Source organism: Sceloporus occidentalis, unplaced genomic scaffold (assembly GCF_023333645.1).
Source record: "Sceloporus occidentalis isolate IW3139 unplaced genomic scaffold, rSceOcc1.0.p SCAF_7, whole genome shotgun sequence".
Classification (NCBI taxonomy): domain Eukaryota; kingdom Metazoa; phylum Chordata; class Lepidosauria; order Squamata; family Phrynosomatidae; genus Sceloporus; species Sceloporus occidentalis.
In genome coordinates, this window is record NW_028316987.1 from 79,384,599 (window position 1) to 79,406,027 (window position 21,429).

The window sequence follows — 21,429 nt, forward strand, 5'->3', positions numbered from 1 at the left end:
GAACTGGCAAGGAATTGGTTTCATTCCAACTATACAATTCTGTGGTAACCTTGGCTTTTCAAACAGCAGGTTCCATAGGCTACTACGGCTACACTAATAAGCTGTAACTGGTAGCAGCAGTTACTGGGTTGGGATGGTGGTGGTATGTGTGGGGGACACAGTACTACATCCCACAGTAGATATGATCAACCTGTGTTTAATTTTTAAATCATCTTATCCATTGTACATTGCCTCAGGTTGAGAGGTGAAATACTTTAAATAAACATTCAAATCAAGATCATCTGGTGCCTTCTCTCCTGTAGCATTCCAATTGTAAAATTGCCATTGGATATCCATCTGGTGCAGGCTCTGCTGTCATTCCTACACCAAGGAAAATAATTGTTTTTGAAGCTTCGTTCATTTCATCCAAATTGGCACACCTGCATGGTTTTAACTTAGATCAGAGGTTCTCAGCCTTTTATCCTCTAGCTGTTTTGGGCGTCAGCATCAGAAGCCTTTGCCAGCATGGCCAATGATGAGGGAATCTAGGAGAAGAAGTCATAAACATCTGGAGGACCACAGGGTGAGAACCACTGCTTTAGATTGTTTTGATGGAGGGGTTAAATTCTTTAAGATGCTTTTAGTCTATTTAGGATATTTCTAGGGTTTTGGTTTGTTTTAAAACTTCAAATCAAGCCTGAGCTCTCCCTCGAAGCCAAGATGACAACTTAGCCTATTGTACATTGGAAATATCATAAAAGACACAACTTGCTAGAAAAAAATAGTGCTTGACAAGATAGGAGGCAATAAGAAAGAAGGCTAGTTTAGTTGTTTGAGTTTGGACTATGACTCTGGAGAGCAGAGTTCAAATCACCACTCAGTAGGGTGAGCTTGGGCAAATCACATTATCTCAGCTTCAAAGAGACACTGGCAGAACCATCTCTGAACAAATCTTGCCAAGAAAACCCTGTTACAGGGTTGCCATAAGTTAGAAATGACTTGACGGCACACAACAACAACATGCCAAAATACATGGAGGGCACCATCTCAAGACCTACGAAGATCTCTCATCATTTTGGCAGAGAAATATTTATTCCATTGAATATTTATTCATTCTATTGAATAAATAGTGCCACCACCATTATCAAATGCTTAGCAGCCCACAAATTCCTGAGTGACAGCCATGTGTGGGAAGATACACAAGACAGATTTCTTGCATGCCTGTATCTAATGCATAGGCACAGTGACAATACCAACTGAGCATCTGAGTCAATTCTTTCCTAGATTATGAAAGTACTTTGTACTAAGAAATGACTAAGTAATTTTGTTTAGCTTCTTTTCTGAACTGTCTGATGACTGGTTCGCAACACATATACATGCTCAACATTTGGCTGAGGCATGAAGTGGTGAGTTAGATTTATTCACACATTGAGAATAGTCAAATGTTGGATAATTAAATGAGTTCCATTTCTTATCAAATCAGTGCTATTAATTCTTCTTCCACAAATGAAGGAAGAAGAATTAATAGCACCGATTCTGGTTCTTCCACAACCAGAATAAGAACTTCTCATTTAGCAGCGATATTAATTTTATAGCACCACTACCATTTGGTTACCGGCTTATATTATACTGATTAAATGTTATCAACATATCTCCACTACCAATGAATTCCTACTCATCTCTCCAAGAATCATGACACAGCTGTTTAGCAGAACTTTTTATCATAGTTTCATGTTTTTAGTGTGGTTTTAATGTTTGTAACTGTATATTATTTTTAGGTGGGACTTTAACTGTTTTATTGTAGTAGGTTTTTAGAATTTTATTTGTGAGCTGCCTTGGGTCCCCTCCAGGGAGAAAAGCAGGATATAAAGCACATTAATTAATTAATTAAATTATTTCTAGTAGAAAGCAGAGATAATATATGCTTCAATGAAATGACACATTTCAGTTTCTTTCTTTCCACAGTGCCTTCTAGTAGAGGTTCTTAAATTGGGTATAATTTTCAAATCCACATTTAGTAACACTGTATGTGTTATACACAGGACTGGTCCTAAAACACACCCTTAGCCTTTACAAAGGCTAGACATGCTTGGTAGTTTGTAATTTTTAAATTCACATTAGGAAGAAAGTAAATTACACTCCTGTTGGAGGTAAAGGAAAAAGGTTATATGGTGGCTTCTTAATTTGTACTAACTAAACCTGGAAACATTTATCTAATAATTCATGTGTTAGGCTAGATAAATCAGAGATGGGGGAAATGTACAATTTAAGCCACAGAGTAGCAGACAGGCTAGCATTGGGACTCTTCCTCAATTACTGCCAACACAGGGAAGGCCTCAGAAAAGCTGTGATAGCTCAGATATAGTCTGTTTTTATTTTATTAGGGTGGGATGGCTATCCTACGAGACACATTCTTTACATTTTCAAAGTCAAAAAGGAAATGTTTGGCCAAATGTGCATAGTATTAATTTCTCTCTCTTCAGAAAAAGGAAGTTTGCCATTTCCTTTAGCACTCTGGCTTTTTCAATGTCCCCACCCAAGAAAGCCAACAGCTGCTCAGTGGTAGACAAAACCTAGCCATCAAAAATGTTCCAATGAAATATTCAACATAAAATATTTAAATAAAATAACATGAAATATTTTATAGATATTCAATAGTTATCAATTCCTAAACTGAACAGCAAAACCACAGCTTCATTTTGAAAAGTATGCAGTTACGAGGACTGTCTTGTGAGAACATGGCATATAAGATTCCTAGACAAAATTTAAAAAGTCAAAGGCCTGTTACAGACTGCCAAAATAAAGCTGCTTCGGGTCTCTTTGGAGGTATGCTATTTAAATGATGCATGGGTCCTAAGAGTCCGGAGGTCGCGCCAAAGTCACACTCCATTCCTAAGCACTGGAGTGCAGCTTTGGTGCAGCTTCCGGATTCTTAGGATGCATGCATCATTTAAATAGCATACCTCCAAAGAGACCCGAAGCAGCTTTATTTTGGCAGTCTGTAACAGGCCAAAGACACATTAAGAATTTATTCTTAATGTTATTTACTTGTCATGACTGGGTCTAAAAGAGACCTTAAAACAACTCATGTGAACAGATGGAAAAACAACATCTTTAAGCAATAGATTCAACTTTCTAAAAATTTCAGGCTCTATTAAAACAAGTCACCATACCATTTTAAGTTTCTTATGGATAAATAAACATGTTTATCAAAGAGAATATACAAAATTTGAGAAACCAAAAAAAGAAAAGAAAGAAAGGAAGAAAGAAAGAAAGAAAGAAAGAAAGAAAGGCTGAACAATATTCGCAGTGGTTATTTTCTGTACCATATATCACTCCTACTTGATGTCTAGCAGGAGTACACTCTACATGTATATGCCTTCAAGTCGCCTGTTGACTTAGGATGACCTCAAGGATTTCATAGGTTTCCTTAGGCAAGGAATAATCAGAGATGGTTCCGCTGGTTCCTTCTGCTAAAATATAGCCTACAGCACTTGGTATTTGTTGCCAGGTGCTATTGGCTATATTTCATCAAGTACTAACTAGGGCTGATCCTGCATAGCTTCCAAGATCAGACAAGATCTGTTGCCTTTAGGGTATTTAGAAAGTCATAATAAAAATACGCTGATACGCATAATTCACAGACACTTTTGATTACTGTACTGCAAAGTATCTTTTTCTTTTTCCTTAGTGTAGAGCATGTCTTGCCTTGATCAAAGCATATGTCTTGGATAAAAACCATCCATCTAGTGGCACAATTAAGATGCAACTCTGAAGTGTACGTTTGGAGCTGGTCATACCCATCTCCCAAACAACCACCAGAAAGTGGTAGATGATGGGAGTTGTGTTATATCACCAAAGACACCTGGAAGGAACATCCAGCACAGGTCTATGCTTCTATGAATTGCTATTAACACAGTATCTTTTTCGGACTGAAGAAAAATCTTTTTAGAGCAGGCAAGTGACAGAGTTTCTGCATGGCATAGGGTTGGACTGGATGGCCCTTGTGGCCTCTTCCAACTCTATGAATTCTATGATTCTAAATACCTGGCTTCATGGGCCTAGAGGCACTTTGGGGAAATGAAGGTGGATGAATAACACAGCCTCAGCAAGTGTGTTACTTTACACTATGTATGCTCCCTATTAAAAAAATAAAATAAAAAAGAGATCCTTCATACATGGTATCTTATTGGATGATGTGGTAGAAAGCAGAGGAGCACAGGGAACTATGACCAGGGCCTGTCAAAACTAGTAGCAATGTTGTCCCTTCCACTTCTAAGATCAGCCCTATTCAGTCATGAGTTGAGCGTGCTGAAACAACATACAAGAAGGAGAAGTGCTAGTTCTTTCCTCTCCATGCTCTTTTCCATCACACTATGGCGGGTTACAGACAGGCAAAAAGGGGTGTGCTCATGACGTCATGAAGGTATAGCCTTTAGATGGCCCTTACCTGAATGGCGTCATGAACGCGCTGCCTGCACGCCCCAAGCGGGAAGAAGCGGCATTAAAAAGGTGCCGCTTTTTCCGCTTCTTTTTGATAAGCGGCGTACGTGCGCATCTCCGTATATAAGCTGCTGCACCGGTACGCCACAATTGTCACGCCGCAAATATAAGTTGCCCATTTAAAAGCTCCGTGTCTGCTGCGTCACATAATGAGTCGGGGTCCCAGGACATGCGCGGTTTGCAGTCAGGCTTTAATTGCAGCATCAGATGCCATGCAGCTGTGGAAGCTGCGGCGCAGCTGCACTCTATTTTAGTGCTCATAACCCCAACCCTAGAGCAACATGTACGCATGCGCTGCTAGAATCGTGGAAAGTTGTAAGTTTTGCTGGCGGATGTTTTGGCTGGAGAAAGTGATAAGGGAAAGTTTGGAATTTAAAGTGAACCCCTACACACATTCCTGTGCCATTTTCACCTAACAATAAAAAAACGCTAAAACTTTAAATATTTACATATGTACAAGGGAGGTGATGGGGGATGACAGGGGGACAGCGGTGGCAGAGGTGACAGCTGTGGCTGTGCATTGCAGATTCAGCAAGAGCACGGGGATCAAAGGAAAGGAGGCATCCATGATGCTGGTGACACTGGCAACGCGCAAGCGGACAAGGATGCCAACACCAGCTGATCACCAGCTGGCAGGAGGCCACCTTTGTTCTTGGGTAGGGCGGGGGGAAAAGTTTAATGTGGCCTGGGTGCTTTAAATGTGCGCATACGCTTTCTGCCACCGGTGCTGACCGGCGCAGCTGCGCATCCGCCAGCCGGCAAAAGGAAAAAAGCCGCGTTTGCGGCCGTCCGTGCGGAAGCTGCCTCTCTCTTTGCAGCATCCTGCGAGGCAGCGGTATGGAAGCTGCGGGTAAGAAACGGTCCCAGGTGAGGCGTCTTCACTGCCCCCGGTGTGGAAGCCCCATACACCTGAGCCACGCCCCCAGGGTGGGCAGTCTGGAGACCCCGTATTCAGGGGAAGACACTTTCAAGACGTCTTCCCCTGCCCGTCTGTAACCCGCCTATGTGTGTGAAGGGCAAAGGGTCTGAAGAGAAGGACCTGGAGACTTTCCATGTTAGAAACCTGCAAGATGATGAGTGTCTGCACACATAGAAGCGGATTGTTTCAGAAAGGCACCCTCCATTTCTAAGGACATAACAGAAACCATTATACATGGGGTGGGACTAAATAACAGATAAGGTTTAAACATGCTGAAGGAACAAGATTCTATCTGATCCTGGAAGCTAAGCAGGATCAGTCCTGGTTAGTACTTGGAGGGGGACAAGGACTACCAGGTGATGTGGGCTGTACACAGCTTTACCTTTACAATGTTCTTTTTGAATCACCCTGTATTTCAGAGAAAGGCAATGTCAAGCCACCTCTGAGTATTCCTTGCCTAAGAAAACCCTATGAAATTCATGTTGTCATCATATGTTGACAGGTGACTTTAAGACACATAAACACAAAGAAATAATAGATGGGGTGGATATTGACTTCTTCAAGCGACTGACCAGGCACCCCTGGACCTCTGATGCCCAGCAGCTGACCAAGCAGTTCAGCAATAATGGTGTGGGAGGTTCTCATCACAGCTTGGTTCACTGGCATGGCTGGAGTTTCCCTTACCATTCTGGAAATTTTTCTTTGTGTATCCTTTCCCTTCCATGTGGCCACCAAGCCGGGGTGGGGGTAATGAGCAGAGGCAAGAAAGGGTGTGGGGGAGACGAGATCGAGAATAAATACAGTGTGACCTCCACCTCTGGTGGGGTTAGGGGCACAGGGCCCGCATGAAAGTGGAAAAACCGCAACTAAAAAAAGCACTATATTTTTTACCTGAGAGAATACCTCTTTAGGCATCTATAGCGCCCCCATGTTCAACTCTATGGTCAAACAGACCATAGAATCATGCTGGAGAACCCAGGCATGCCTAGAGAAGTATTTTCTCCAGGAAGGTCTTAGGTGGTACACTGTGAGTTATGGTCAACCTCCGGCAGAGTCATGTTGGAGGGCTTAGAGATTCCTAGAGAGAACATATTACTCATATCCGTGAATAATCAAATCCATAAAAGTCAATGCAGCAAATGTGGAGGGCTGACTATAGAGCAGATTGGGAAAGGATTCAAAAGGCTTTCTTTTGAAGGCTGAAGAAAAAGGAAGTAACAAAAGAGAAAAATATCACCAAAACCAGCACCTGGAGCAGAGTGAAGTGAAACTCATGAGTACAGAGAAAAGGCAGGGATAAAGACTAGTTTTGTGGGAGGATTGTTCTACCCACTGGAAGCACTCAGAAGGCTTATTCATCCCTGTCTACAGAGAAAGGTGTGGATCAACCCACATTTAGGATATTCCTTTCCTCTACACAGGGAAAAGGCTGAGGTTACAGCAGCTTCCTCCCATGTAACACTTTCTAAATCTGCTATTATACCTGTTTCCACTGCTTCCCTATAACTCTCACAAAATAACTCTCCACAACATGGCAGTATCACAGACATTACGCTAACAATTCACTACTCAACACCTGCTTAGCAGCGAATCCCTAGTGTAATGTCTGCATCACTATCAATCAATTTTATTTACGGTCCTTAACCAAAGTATCTCAAAAATACAGTGGGCCCTCTCCTTATGCAGGGGATCTGTTCTGGATCCCCCCACATAAGGGAAAATCCACCTATGCTCGAGCCCCATAGGAAATAACACCCATGGTATGCACGCCATTGTTTTCCCTCCCCAAGTGGCTTCCGTGTAAGCTTAAAGGTGCGTAAAATGCGTTTGCGCATGGCATCGGCACACTGTATATTCATATTAACCAGTAAAAGCAAACTTACAAATATTCCAGTACATCTACATAAAATCAGTTAAAACACAAATGTGCATATAGACAGGTAGCACCTCACACCAGGATGGAGGGCCTTATCTTCTAGCATCCCATTTCCAACTTTTAACATTAATTCTGGTCCTTAGTGATTTTTCTGCATGTAGCAATGACAGCTGCACAGAATCGAGCCATGTTCTCTGCATCAGTACATCTCTCTCTGGCTTTTCTTCGCGAACGAAGATTCGGGAAGGACTCATCCCACGCTTACTACAAGCGCGTTGATGGCTAAAAAGGCCAATCTGAGATAAACATCAAAACACTACTAAATAATCTATACTATTTAAAAAAGAAACCTAACATACTGAATAAAAGGAAACCAAATTATTGTGAATATTCACTGTGAGCAATGAGTTACATACCAGAGGTTGTAATGAGTTATTTTGAAAAGCTACCAGAGGTTGTTCAACAACCAACCATATTTAGTACAACCGTGAAGTGCTTTTGTAACATCTGCACTTCAAGAACCAAAAATATCTATCTGAAATGTTTAGTTCTAACTTCATGCAGTTACAGATTTTTCTCCAGCAATGAAATGTTTAAAATAAATACTGGTATCCTGTTAGTGACCTACAATTGTGTGAATCCACTGTAAGTTTGTCATTGTTGGTGCTGTTGTTTAAGAGGTCAGAATTCTCCACTGGCCCTGTGCAATGACAATTTTTTCCCCAAAACCAGTTTTTAGCTACAGTTTTTAGCTACTCTCCATGGCCATGTAGCAACCAACAAAGAAATGGGACATCAGAGAAGCAGCTGGCTATGTCCCAGTGGCCAGATATAAAACAATGACTTCATAGAATCTTAGAGGTGGAAGAGTCCTTATGGCTAACTAGTCTCACACGCTGCCATGCACGACTACACAACTACAGCACTCCTGAAAGATGCCAATTCAACATCTCTGGAACCTAAAGACCAAAGGACCCTAGAGGTATCAGTAGTGATGCCATTGTTCTGCACCTGGCCATAGCGACATGGTCAGATGCTTCTCCAATGCCCCTTGCTCTCCATCAGTCACTGCATGGCCATGGAGACACCACTGAAAGTTATATTTACCTGCAAGTTCCAGATATGTTTTCCCACTCATACAAGGGGGGGGGGGGGTCACTTGTGTGTAGGTATATGATATTTGTTCAAACTTCTAACTGACTGTATGTCGGCCTAAATGCTATTGTTGGCCCTAACTAAATAAATACAACTAACATAAATGTTGGCTTACAAGTTCCCGTTCATTTAGTTGATCTCTTGTTGGGAGTAAGATTTGGATTTCGACTATGGGCACTAGCTTGAAATTAAAAATATCTGGCCTAACACTGTTTCAGACATAAAAAGAAACCATTAACATCTTCAAGGAAGCTACAGTGAAGTTGGAGTTGTGTACTTCTTTTTAAAATTGTTTTTATTAACATATTTTATAAAATTTTACATCTTTTTAATGCACCATATTGCATTAAATTTCCATATAGGTAGGTCTTCTGTATGATACATATTTATACAATGCTTCAAATCTTCTTCCTTTCTCAGAAAATAAAGGAAATTGCTTATAGCCTATGCTTCCTTCATTTTGGCAATCAATGTTGCCATGTACGCTCCAGTTTATTCATAATTCCTTAAGCACACTATCCATACATTTTAACTGTACCTTAATAATAATAATAATCAAGACAATAAAAGGAAGAATCCTTTCTCTCCCCTTTATATATTTTAAATCTTTATATTTAGTATTTTATGTCTATTTTTCCTGACTTCTCCTGGAGTGAATTGTTTAGTCACAATTCATTTTTCTTATTTACATTCTTTCAATGTATATTCAAGTTTCTTTATTTTCTATTATTTTAAACATATTTCTCCAGCAAATTCCAGTCCTCCTCTAAGTTGTGCATCTAATTTCCACTGACATTCAGTATCAATGGAGTTGTGTACTTCTGATTTTAAATGAAGCAGTATTTCCTGCTATGGTCAAATGTACAGACTTTAATTTAACACTATCCAGTGTACAGGATGGGATGTGAAATTTTGACCCTGGTTTGTTCTCACTAAACAATCCATAGTTCTCACTGTTGGAAACTGTTATTTACTGGAAACTTTTGCTTTAATCCAGGCCTTCAGCAAATTACCTTAATAACTAGATGTCTGCTTATTGCTGGTGGCTCTTTTAAGATACCTTCAGTACGTTATTTGCTGTCTTAGAAAAAGACTGCTTATTCATTTCCTTGGAATACATTTTTGTGATATAAGTATGAGTCATCTGCTTTATCGTAACTTGGCTATAGCTCAGCACCCATGCCGTAAGTTCACTATTTTCAAATGGTTCCTGGGTTGAGTCAAAGGACACAGAAGGGACACAGAGGAAAGGGACACAATGTCAACAAACTCAAGCTGCTTCCTTCCCTTTCTATGGTCTTGTCTATCCACAAAAGAAAAGTGAGGAAGGAACAGCTGGGCACTTGGAATGGAAGCAGAGCAATGGTAGGAAGAGAAGAAATGTTTTAAATGATTAAAATAGAAGTAGTAGTGAGTAGGAAGAGAAAATGGTGGTTGTGATGTGGTATATTGCTCCCGTCAGCATCTGTGTAGAATGGAGGCAGGTACTTGAGTGGGGAATCATGGCAGTCAACCTTCCTCTTTCAATCCAGGCGTCTGCCTGTTGAAGCAAATGGGAGGGACAATCTGCTACAGGATGTCCTCTTCCCACTACAGGAGAAGTCTACTTGCTCATAGTCACTTCAGAACAACCAACCTAGGCTGCATCTGCATTGCAGATATAATCTGGTTTGACCCCACTGTAACTACCATGGCTCAATGCTATGGAATTCTGGGAAGTGTAGTTTGCTGTGGCACCAGAGCTCTCTGACAGAGAAAGCTAAATATTTTACATAACTACAATCCCCAAGCATCCCATTGCATTGAGCCACGGCAATTAAAGTGGCGTCAAACTGAATTATTTCTGCAGTGCAGATGTAGCCCTGGTCTTATCTTTTCATCTGTTCAGACTAATTTTTTTTAGATACAGATGCAGGCCACATCTCAGTGAAATCACTGGCAAACTTTCTTCAGTTATTTTAATGAAACTGAACTGTTCTTTTGTGTTTAACATTTGTGAATTATCTTGCCAAATGTTTGAGGATGCGGACAACACCATACTTCTCATTTCTGACCTAAATACTATTGATAGTCTCAAGTAGGGTAGACTCATTGAATGTTGACTCATTGATTCAATGGGTTCATTTAGTTGAAACAAACCAACAGGATTCAGCCCTTTGTCATTTAATCTAGTATGAAATTTATTTAAAAAAGGTAGTGGGGAAGGACAAATTAAAATTAAACTGTACATAGATCTATTAACTAGGGCCTGAATACCCTAAAGGCACCCAAATCCTGTCTGATCTTGGAAGCTAAGCAGGGTCAGCCCTGGTTAATACTTGGATGGGAAACCACCAACACATTCCAGGTGCTGTCGGTAATATTTCAGAGGAAGGAACTGGCAAAACTACCTCTGCGTATTCCTTGCCTAAAAAACCCTATGAAATTCATGAGATCACCATTGGTTGGCAGATGACTCGAAGGCGCATATGCACACACATATCTATTAACGGGACTGTGTTTAATCTAGTTTGATGCTGTATGCAAGTCATCTTTTAATGATTCACTCAATAAAAAAAACTAAATAAACCTAAACTCAGGCAGAAAAGAGTCACTGATTTTTCTACAGTACACAGCCTTAAGTAATACCACATGATCTGAATCTGCAATCATTAGCCCTGCTCATTTTCCCTCAGACGGATGCCATAATTTCTATAATAAATCACCTGAAAAGGACACTGAGCTTTAAATATTGTTCATGAAAACGGGTTCTTGTCTATGGAAGACAAAAAACTAAAAATTATAACTTCAAAGCAGAGATTAAAAAAAAATCTTCAAAGCAGAGGTCCACAATGTCACACCTAAGAAGGGCCCCTACCTCCTCCCAATTTTTATTTTTAAAGCTGTATGATTTTTTGGGGGGAGTTGTAATTGTATTTGCAGGATGGATAAATGGTGCACAGATTTGCATGGTGTGTTGTGCTGACCATATGTGTAGAACAAAGAAATAAAATGTATAATAGTGTTCCAGAGGACATGTGGGGTAAGGGGTGATTGAGAAATAAGGATTTCTTATCTTTGTGCAATGTGGTCTGTGTCATTCTTGTGTGTGATCTCCTACTTATGGAAATATATTTTCTGGAATAACTTTAGCAGTAATTTGGAGAAACACTTGCCTCATTTTTCATTGGATCTAATTTGATAACATGATGGAGTGAAAACTGTTGATTCAAAAGAATGGTTACATGTTCTGCGGCCCAGACACTTCCTCTTGTATTCGTGTTTTTGAGTAAGCCGTCTTAGCCATTTTGGTTTGCATTTCTCAGAAATGAGTAGTCAACCCTTCACATCCATAGATTTTTTTTATCTATGGATTCAAGCATCCAAATAATAATAATAATAATAATAATAATAATAATAATAAATAATTTATTTGTATCCCGCCCAATCAACAAGGAATCCGGGCGGCTAACAACAGTGGAAGCACAATAAAATACAATAAAAAACAAACTAATCCCTTCCCAGCCCCCCAGCCATAACAAGTCGTCCTGTCACCGGAAATCATGATATGACTTCTCACGGGTGTTTGCCATTAGATAGATAGATAGCTAGATCAGTGAACTTGCACAAATACACACAGGTTGCCATATGGGCACATATGTGATTTTATCTATCCCCATATTAGACATATCTGTATACATGCAAAGGTGCAGCGATATGCATGCATGTATACATTGCGCTGTTCACATTAACATATGGTCACAGAAAACAAAAATGCTGCTATCCCATGTTCCCACACATTCTGCCAGCCAGCATCAAGTCCCACCAAGGAATGGACAATGCTGTGCCTTCATCTACCTTGCCAATAGTAAAATAACTACATACCCAAAACCCGGACATGACCTGGAGGGGGGTGGGAGGCAGCTGACCCTAGTTCCCTCTTTCGCCAAGGCACCACCAGAAGCAAACCCGCCCCATAGAATCATGGGATAACCCAGAAAATGAGGAAAAGGAGGGTTATTGTGAAGATGAAGTGAATTTGGCTAACATGCCATCGTAATTCTGAAAATATAACAAATTTGAAAATGCATTTTCGCTGATGTTCTGAAGGTAAAAAGATGTGGCTTAATCCTACTTTGTGTCTGGTTTAATTCTGCTCTTTGTGTGATGTCACCAGAAATTGTGCCGTGTAACTTTGCAATTTTTTTTGGGATATTTCTGTGATAACCCCTCAATCTCCTTCGTGTGATAAATTCCATAGAAAAGAACTGACAAAAGAGCGGACTCCTTGTTGGATTAATGGAACTTTTCTTTAATTTGCAAGCATCAAAAGACCAAGTTGTCAGATAAGGGGGTATCAAAAGGTGGAGGCTTCTTGTACAATTAAAACATCAATTAAAGATTTAGGAGGAGATCATACGACAAAGAATATGACAGGTTTAAGGTCAACCAGTGGGGTTCATGGGTGTATACAGATCTGAAGTTGGTAAGTGAGGAAGGCAGGATGGATGTCTCCATTTTTGTATGCCTGGGACAACTGTTTTGAGTCCCTGTATAATCTATATTAATTTGGTTTTCCTGAGGAGCTTAGTTTTGCTGCCAGTGGTATACATCAATAACCAACTAGCTGGCTGATGAAAGCATGTTGATCATGCTCTTTTGTTTTTAAATTTTCTTAGATTTAATATTGTTATTTTTAAATAACTGTAAGCCAGTTAACACTTGATGAGGGAGAAAGGATTGGAATAATAAACATTTAGTCCAAATATACATCTAAGAGCTACACAGTGTTTTCAAGTCACCTGTCAGCATATGACAACCCCATAAATTTCACAGGGTTTTCATAGGCAAGGGATATTGAGAGGGGTTTTGCCAATTCTGTCCTTTGAAATATAGCCTACAGCACCAGGTAATCCCTCATCCAAGTACTAACCATCTTAGTATCCAAGATCAGACAGGATCTAGTGCCTTTAGGGTATTTAGGCTATCTTGTGGCACCATAAACACTAATGTGTTTTATTATTATATAGGCTTCCACATATCACAGCTCAGTTTCACCATGTGTATAAAGTGTTACCTTCATTGGGTTATGATGTAAATCAGTGGAGTTTATCAGACAAGGGAAATTGGAAGTATAAATCAATGGCAATCCGAATGCAATCATGGGGTTTAACGTTATTGCATGATAGACTACCACACACAATTTCGGGCAATGGCAAGGTATTTTTGGGCAATGGGAAGTCAGTTTGAACGCAATTCGAATTCACCTAGATTTGCTGAACTAGCGAATTCATGTGAATGCATTCTGGCCCCACTTTCTTTTCATTCAAAATTAAGAGAAATTCCTCCTGTATGATAAACTCCTAAGTCAGAGTAGTATTTCTAAGAGTAGCAATGCAATGCAGAAGACAAAGAGGCAGGCTTGGTTGGAGGGCCAGCAAACTCAGCCAGCAAACTCCCTTTTAGCTTGCAGCATCAAATTTGCTTAGCCATCAAACTCTCTCTTAGCCTGTAGCTACTTCACAATATGGTTGTGTGGTTAACAGTCTGAGTGCCTTAGTTAAGGTAATTAAAGGCATCAGAGAAAAAGGAAACCAAACAGAAATTTATTAATAGCAAAAGTGCTGCTCAGACGTTGCAGGTGGGTGGAGTAGAGATGGGAAAGAGGGGAACAGTGAAAAGTCCCTAAAAGGGCATGTTAAAGTTTCAAAAGCATACAGTAGTGTAATAATAAATGAAAACTGTCACCACAGAATATATACGCTACCTTGAGTTTCAGAATGCGAAAAAAGTGTTATATATGTGTCTGTTATAACAACATTTTATGGGAGAGAAATCCAAAGATAATTTCTCCAGGAAATAGCATACAAAGCATCCTGAGCTCCATGCAGACTCAGAAATAATTTTCCACTCCAGGAGCCCTTGTTTCAAATCCCCAGTCAGCCATGGAAACCCACTGGGGGACCCTGGGAAAATCACACTCTCTCAGCCTCACAAGAAAACAACAGCAAACTCCCTCTGAACAAATCTTGCCATGAAAAGTCCCATAATAGGGTCGACATATGCCAGAAACAACGTAAAAGCACACAAAAACTTTGGCAGCTGAAAGACAGGCTACATCCATGTTAAGTAAAGTTGGGACTGGGTTGCAGCAAAACTTTGCAGCAAAATTAAGGGGAGTGCCTTATAACCATAGGATCATAATGTTAAACTGCAGGCCTATGCAAATATACAGAACCTGTTGGCAGATATTTACTCAAATATCACATGTTTAATAGAGTTCAAAGACATGTGTTAGGCTGCAAAAAGAATATGCCAAGGGACTGTGTCGCACCTTTGACACTAGCTGAAAGAAAGAAGCTGGGAGCATGTGCCCAGATTCTTTCTTTCAGTTGGTGTCAAAGGTGCTATCAGATCCCTTTCCAGAATGTTTAATGGAGCTTACTTCTGGGGGGGAAATGCATATTAGATCATGGGCCCAGCTGGAAACTCCAATGAAGTACACAAACCCTACTTGCAAGCTAGGCAGACTCATCTCACACTTAGATTGTGTTAAGTCCTCCAGGGAAATGGCATGACATGGATTTCCTGTATATTCTCCCTAGAGTGGCAGGCTCTGCTTTCCCATCCTCTTTCCGCTAGGGTACAATTTAACTCCACCAAACTTGCAAACAGAAATGAAATTAGCATGGGTGGAGGCGAGCAAGGAAAAAAGATGACCTCCTAGAACTACACAAATGAAATCTTGCCCTTCCTTTTCTCTCTCCCCCCTCAACCGCCCACTCTGGCAACACACAAAGTGCTCTATACTTAAGGCAATATAAGGCTTTGTTGAAAGCCAGTGAGGTGGAGTGATCTGAACCTCTGGAGACCAGGGTTCGAATCGCCACTCAAGTATAAAAACCCACTGGGTGACCTTGGGCAAGTCACACTCTCTCAGCCTCAGAGGATGGCCACAACAAAGAAACATGGTAAGAAAACCCTATGATAGATTAATCCCAGTCTCCATAACTCAAAAATGACTTGAAGATACAAAATGACAACAACAAGATGTCTTTGTAGCCTGTTGTCCTCTGGAGCCAGTGCCACAAATGATCAGCTGCTTTCACTGCAACATTGTTCCCAGAAATGCTAGTTATTTAAGCAGCTGGGAAGGGAAGGAGAGGGAGGGGCCAAGATGGTTTCCATTCACTTAAAATCGAAGGCAGTTTCGTATCCTCTGAGGTTTGGTTCCAGGATACCAGATTCCATGGATGCTCTAGTCCCATTAAATACCAGGTGTAATAAAATAGAGAGCCAGCCTGGCAAAGTGGTTTGAGTGTTGGACTATGACACTGGAGTCCAGAGTTCAAATCCTGACTGGACCATGAAAATCAGTGGGTTGTTTTGGGCAAGTCACATGCTCTCAGCCTCAGAAGATGGCCATAACACCCCCCTTCTGAAGAAACCTGCCAAGAAAACCCTGCGATAGCTTCACCCTAAGGTCGCCCCAAGTCAGAAACGACTTGAAGGCACACAGCAGTAACAAGGGTCCAAAACAGAAATAATCTAGTTTGTTACTGCTTTAACTGCCCTGGCTCAATGGTAGGGAATTCTGGGAACTTTAGTTATGTGAGACATTTAGCCTTCTCTGTCAGAGCACTCTGAGCCAGGGCAGTTAAACCGGTCTCAAACTGGATTATTTTTGCCCTGTGTCTTGGACTAAGGAGGGACCAGAATTCTCTGACCCATGAGGCTGAATACCTCACCAAACAGCAAACCCAAAACACAAGAGTGCAAAGGAGGACAAAGCATTGCAAAACAGAGGACATTCAAGAAAAATGGGGAACATAATCAAATAAAATCTAAACAATTATATTATACCAATATAATACATATTATCATTGTATTGTATAATTATAATACAATTATATTTATAATACAATTATAATTATTTAATGGCCCTGGCATAATGGTAGGGAATAATTTAACTGCCCTGACAGTTATAATTCAGTTGACTGCGTCCTCCATTTTCAACTTTTTCTAATTATACAATTATAATTGTGTAATTAAAATACAATACTACAGTTCCCAGATACCAATACAAACATAAATTCACGCTTCTTAGGTCCAAAACACCTTGAAGCAATAATCCAGTTTGAGATCACATTAACTCAGTGACCAGGGATCCTGGGAATGGTAGTTTACTGAGGTACCAAAGCTCTCTGACAGAGAAGGCTCATTATCTCACAAAACTACAGTTGCCAGAATAACTGAGCCAGGGCAGTTAAAGCAGTCTCCAACTGGACGATTTCTGCAGTGTGTTTTGGACCTAGGTCCTCCTGGACAGACTTGAAATGTAGGGCATGTCCTGGAAGAGGAGGACGCCGGGTCACCCTGCATAAGTCAAGAAGACTTGAAGGCACCCGGCAACAAAATGGGGTCCCTTCTATCAGATGACAAAATCAAGGTTTGATTGTTGGAAGTGAGGTGTTTGGGGGCTATTTGCAAGCAGTGGAGGCTTGAATGGGTGGATAAAACAAAAATCTGTGTCCAGGGAAGGCCTAGTGTAATGCCTTCTCCACCCCAGAGGCCTTTCCAAGAGCCCCGCCTTTGGGTCTGGAGGGTTGCTGAAAAAGGGCACAAAGGCAGCAGGCCTCCCTCCCTTCCCTCCCTGCCCCAGAAGAGAAGCTCAGGAGCAGAGAATCAAGTGAACAGAAAGCTGGAGGTCTGGTCTGGTCTTCCTTCTCTTAACCTGCCTCCAACTTTCCACCCAGAGAGACTCCACAAGCCTGAAACAAAAGAGTTAGCAAGTGACCCAGAGGCACCACCCAGCGCCCAGAGAGACCCTCATCCCAAAGGAGGACAAGGGACCCCCTCATGGAGGACCTTCCTGAAAAAAGGGAGGACAGAACACAATATAAAGCTTAAAAAAACCCAGAAACTCATGCTTGTTCACAATAGAAACCCCTGCTTCTTTGCCCTGTTCAAAACAGAAGGCCCTTTGGAATCCCTCCTGGTCAGAAAAGGTTGAAAATGGAGGATGTGACCAACTACATTTCTTCCCAGAAATGTAAAGCCCTGCTCAAAATGGAGGACCCTTTGGGCAGAAAGGGCTGCAGTGGAGGACGTGCCCAAAGACAAGCTCCAAAATATAGAAAGAGAAACTCATGCTCTTTAGCCTGGCTCAAAATGGAGGGGCTTTTGGACTCCCTCCTGGACAGCCAAGGTTGATGTGGAGGACATGGCCCAAGAAAAGCTCAAAGCCCTCCTAAAAATGTCAATCCTTCCTTCTTAGCCCTGCTCAAAATGGAGGACCTTTGGGGATCTCTCCCGGACACAAGGCTGAAATGGAGGACGTGACCAAACAGAAGCTCCAAGCCCTCCTAGAAATGTAAAGCCCTGCTCAAAATGGAGGACCTTTTGGAATCCTTTCTGGACAGAAGACTGAAATGGTGGACATGAGCCAACAAAAGCTCAAAACCCTCCTCGAAGTGTAAAGTCCTGCTTCTTCTTTCGGCTCAAAATGGAGGACCTTCAGGAATCCCTTCTGGACAGAAAAGGCTGAAAGGGAGGACAGGTCCAAACCAAGCCCCTCCTAGAAATATGAATCCCCCCTCAGCCTTGATCAAAATGGAGGACGTTTGGAATCCTTCCTGGACCGAAAAGTCAGAAATGGAGGACATGCCCAACTAAAAGCTCCAAAACCCGGCTAGAAATGTAGCTCCCTGCTCAAAATGGAGGACTTTGAGGGCTCTCTCCTGGAGAGCAAAGGCTTGAAATGGAGGACCTGGGAGTGGAGCATGTCCTGGGAAAGCCCAAGGGAAGCCCCTTTTCCCGCCCAGCCCCATACCTGGCCCATGGCTGGGGGCGAAGGTGGTCGTGGGGAGGAGCCCCCACACGCTTCTTTCTTTCTTTCTTTCTTTCTTTCTTTCTTTCTTTCTCTTCTTTCTTTCCCTCTCCAAGGGAGCTGGCTTTGCCTCCTCAGGGGGCTGCTGAAGGTGGGCAGGGCAGCAGGAGGGCTCTCCTTGGGCTCAGCTCCCCCGCCAGCCTCCCTCTCTGGTCTCTCCCTTCTCTCTCTCGAGCGGCGGCGGCGGGGCCTGGGCCGCTGGGCTCCTCCTGCGCCTCCGGAAGCGCATTCCTGGCTGCTGCCGTCAGGCCCAGGGAGGAGCATGCGGCCGGGCAAGCAAGGGGCTGAGCAAAGAAGCAGCCTCAGCCCCAGGGCAGCCGCTCCCTGGCTGACCTCTCCACCAAATGCATCTGGCAACCCTAGAGTTGGAAGAGGTCCCCAAGGGCCACCCAGTCCCACCCCATTCTGCCACACAGGCTCCTGCCAAAGACTCCTTTCCTGGCTCTAGAGCAGTGGTCCCCAAACTTTAAGAGACTTTGGACTTCAGCTCCCAGAAGCCTCAGCTGTGTGGGCCAATAGCCTGGGATTCTGGGAGCTGAAGTCCCTGAAAGAGCACCGTTTGGGGACCACTGCTCTCTAAGGTTCTAAATAGAATCACAGGGTTGGAAGAGGCCCCCAAGGGCCCCCCAGGCCAACCCCAGTCTGCCACGCAGGCTTCACCCCTCTCAACCTTTTCTTCTCCAGCTCCCGAGGTCTCTCCTCAGAAGGCACAGTTTCCAGACCCTTGACCATTTTTGTGGCCTTTCTCTGGGCTTGCTGCAGTTTGTCAACGTTTTGAATGATGATACCCAGAACTGGACACAGGGTTCCAGACAAGGCCTGACCAAAGCAGAACAGAGTGGCACTATTGCTTCCCATGATCTAGACACTACACTTCTACTGATGCAGCCTAGAATCGCATTGGCCTTTTTGGTTGCCACATCACATTGTTGACTCATGTTCAACCTCTGGTCTATGAGGACTCCTAGGTCCCTTTTACATGTAGTCTTGTTAACCCAGGTGTCCCCCATCCTATATTTATGCATTTCATTTTTTGTTTTGCCAAATGCAATCCTATACATTTCTTCATGTTGAAGTTCATTTTGTTAGTTTTAGCCCAGCTTTCTAATCTATTAAGGTCATTTTGAGTCTTGAACTTCTCCTCTGGGGTATTAGCTCCTCCTGAGGAAGTACCCTTAAGTCTACAAAAGCTCATGCTGCTAACTTCTTTCTTTCAGTATGTAGAGAAATCTTGTAGCACCTTTGAGATTTAGGGCCAGTACAGACCAGTAAAATACGCTGGCTTCCCAATGGCATGGGGGCATGGGGTACAGACGACGCATGCCCTGATGTTGCCCCAAAGCAGGCATCATGCTGCTCCACTACTCACACGGTGGCAGCTTTTCAGCACTCTGGTGGCACGGCGTTTAGACACTGCATACCATGGGAGCACTGAAAAGCCACCTTGGCGGGGAAAGGACGGCTTTTTTCCAGCCTAAAAAGGAGGTATGTGGTTGCCGTGGCCCCAATCTGGTGACCAAAGGGACAGTGTCAAGCCACCCCTTAAGGCCGTCTGTTTTGGCCCTAACTGAAAGAAAGAAGTTGGCAGCATGAGCTTTCGTAGACTAAAGTCTACTTCCTCAGGTGCATTTGATGAAGCAGAAACCGAGTGTGTGAGAATATCAATTCAAATTCAAAATCTTTTGTGTATGGAAATGAAGTGACAAGTCACACAAAGGCTAGTTTACAGTGCCTCTGTTTACAAATGACCATTGTTAAAACCAGACTTTCAATAACTTTATCCTTACATCTACTTTATTATTTTATAATATTTATTTATATAATAATTCAGCATAATTATTCCCTGCAGTAACATATCAAAATACTCTCAGTATCATTAATAATAATAAAAATCCAATATAAGCATTCACTTTGTATCTTACATCGCTATTTTCACTTAAAATTATAGAGTTTAATCTAGAAGTTGATAAAACAACTTACATCTACGTACTTTAAAAACAAAAACAAAAGTTGGTTCTCTTGATACATACAGAAGTGGAACCATCCAAGGCACATCATGTAATCTCTGTTACAAAAGCTGTTTTGTTTCATTGCTTTAAAGAACGGCATCATTTCCCTATGCAATGCTTGGAAGAGAATACATACAGTACAGTCATCTGTCTCTTTTTCCCTAGTATAAAAGAGGATCTTTCATTTGAAACACTGTTATATTGAGTATCCAATCCAGTGGTACTCGAAGTGGTCGTCAATAGTCAATGAGCCATCACTTGCTGGTCCCTGGTGAGTTGCCAAGGAAAGAAAGAAACAATAGCCAATGGGCACAAATATGGTACCAATACTTGACACATTCAAATAATAATGATTGCCAGTCTTCCATATCAGATAGCATTGGGCACACAGATCTAGCCCATGTCCAAAATAACTAGTAGTGATTTACCAAGGGCTCAGGTCTGACTCCTTTCTATTATCTGCTACAGTATATCATTCTTTCAGGTAGAGCAGGAATAGGCAACTAATGGCTTTTCTGATATTGTTGGACTGCAGCTCCCATCATTCCTAGCCAACATCATTCTTAAAACAAGAGAGAGATTGAAGAAACAACAAGATTGCACAAATGAAAAAGAAACACTCCTCCACACAGTAGATAGAGTTAGAGAGGATTGTTTACCCTAAATCCAAATTACTGCACAGCTACAATCTCTTTCTTTGGAGGTTTTTAAATAGAAGCTGGATGGCCCTCTGTTGGTTGTGCTTTGATTGTGAGTTCCTGCATGGCTGGGGATTGGACTGGGTGGCCCTTGGGGTCTCTTCCAACTGCACAATTCTATGATTCTACAGTATTAACATTAGAAGGAACTTCTTGACAGTGAGAGATGGCAAAGGAGCCAATTGCCTAGAGAAGTAGTGGAGTCTCCTTCTCTGGATGCCTCCAAAAAAAGACTATACAGCTTCCTCCTGGGAATGCTCTAGTTGGAGGTCCTGCATCATCATCATCATCATCATCATCATCATCATCATCATCATCATCATCATCTTATGTCAAGGGACTAGCAACATATCTAAAACAATAAACAATACTATACAATAGTTTTGATAACAATATAAAGTTGTATAAAAGCAATTACATGA

General features: G+C 41.9%; 1 protein-coding gene across 2 annotated transcripts in view; it reads right to left on the reverse strand.

The window, feature by feature from the left end:
• The window catches only part of LOC149310012 (integrin beta-1-like), a 60,000-nt gene extending 41,483 nt beyond the window's left edge, over window positions 1-18,517 (reverse strand). For both annotated transcript variants that reach the window (XM_089533485.1, XM_089533484.1), the window contains exon 1: window positions 18,244-18,517. In XM_089533485.1, coding sequence (XP_089389611.1) covers window positions 18,244-18,252 — 9 coding nt within the window. In that variant the 5' untranslated portion in view covers window positions 18,253-18,517. The remainder of the gene's footprint in view (window positions 1-18,243) is intronic.
• Between the last annotated feature and the right edge of the window lie 2,912 nt (window positions 18,518-21,429).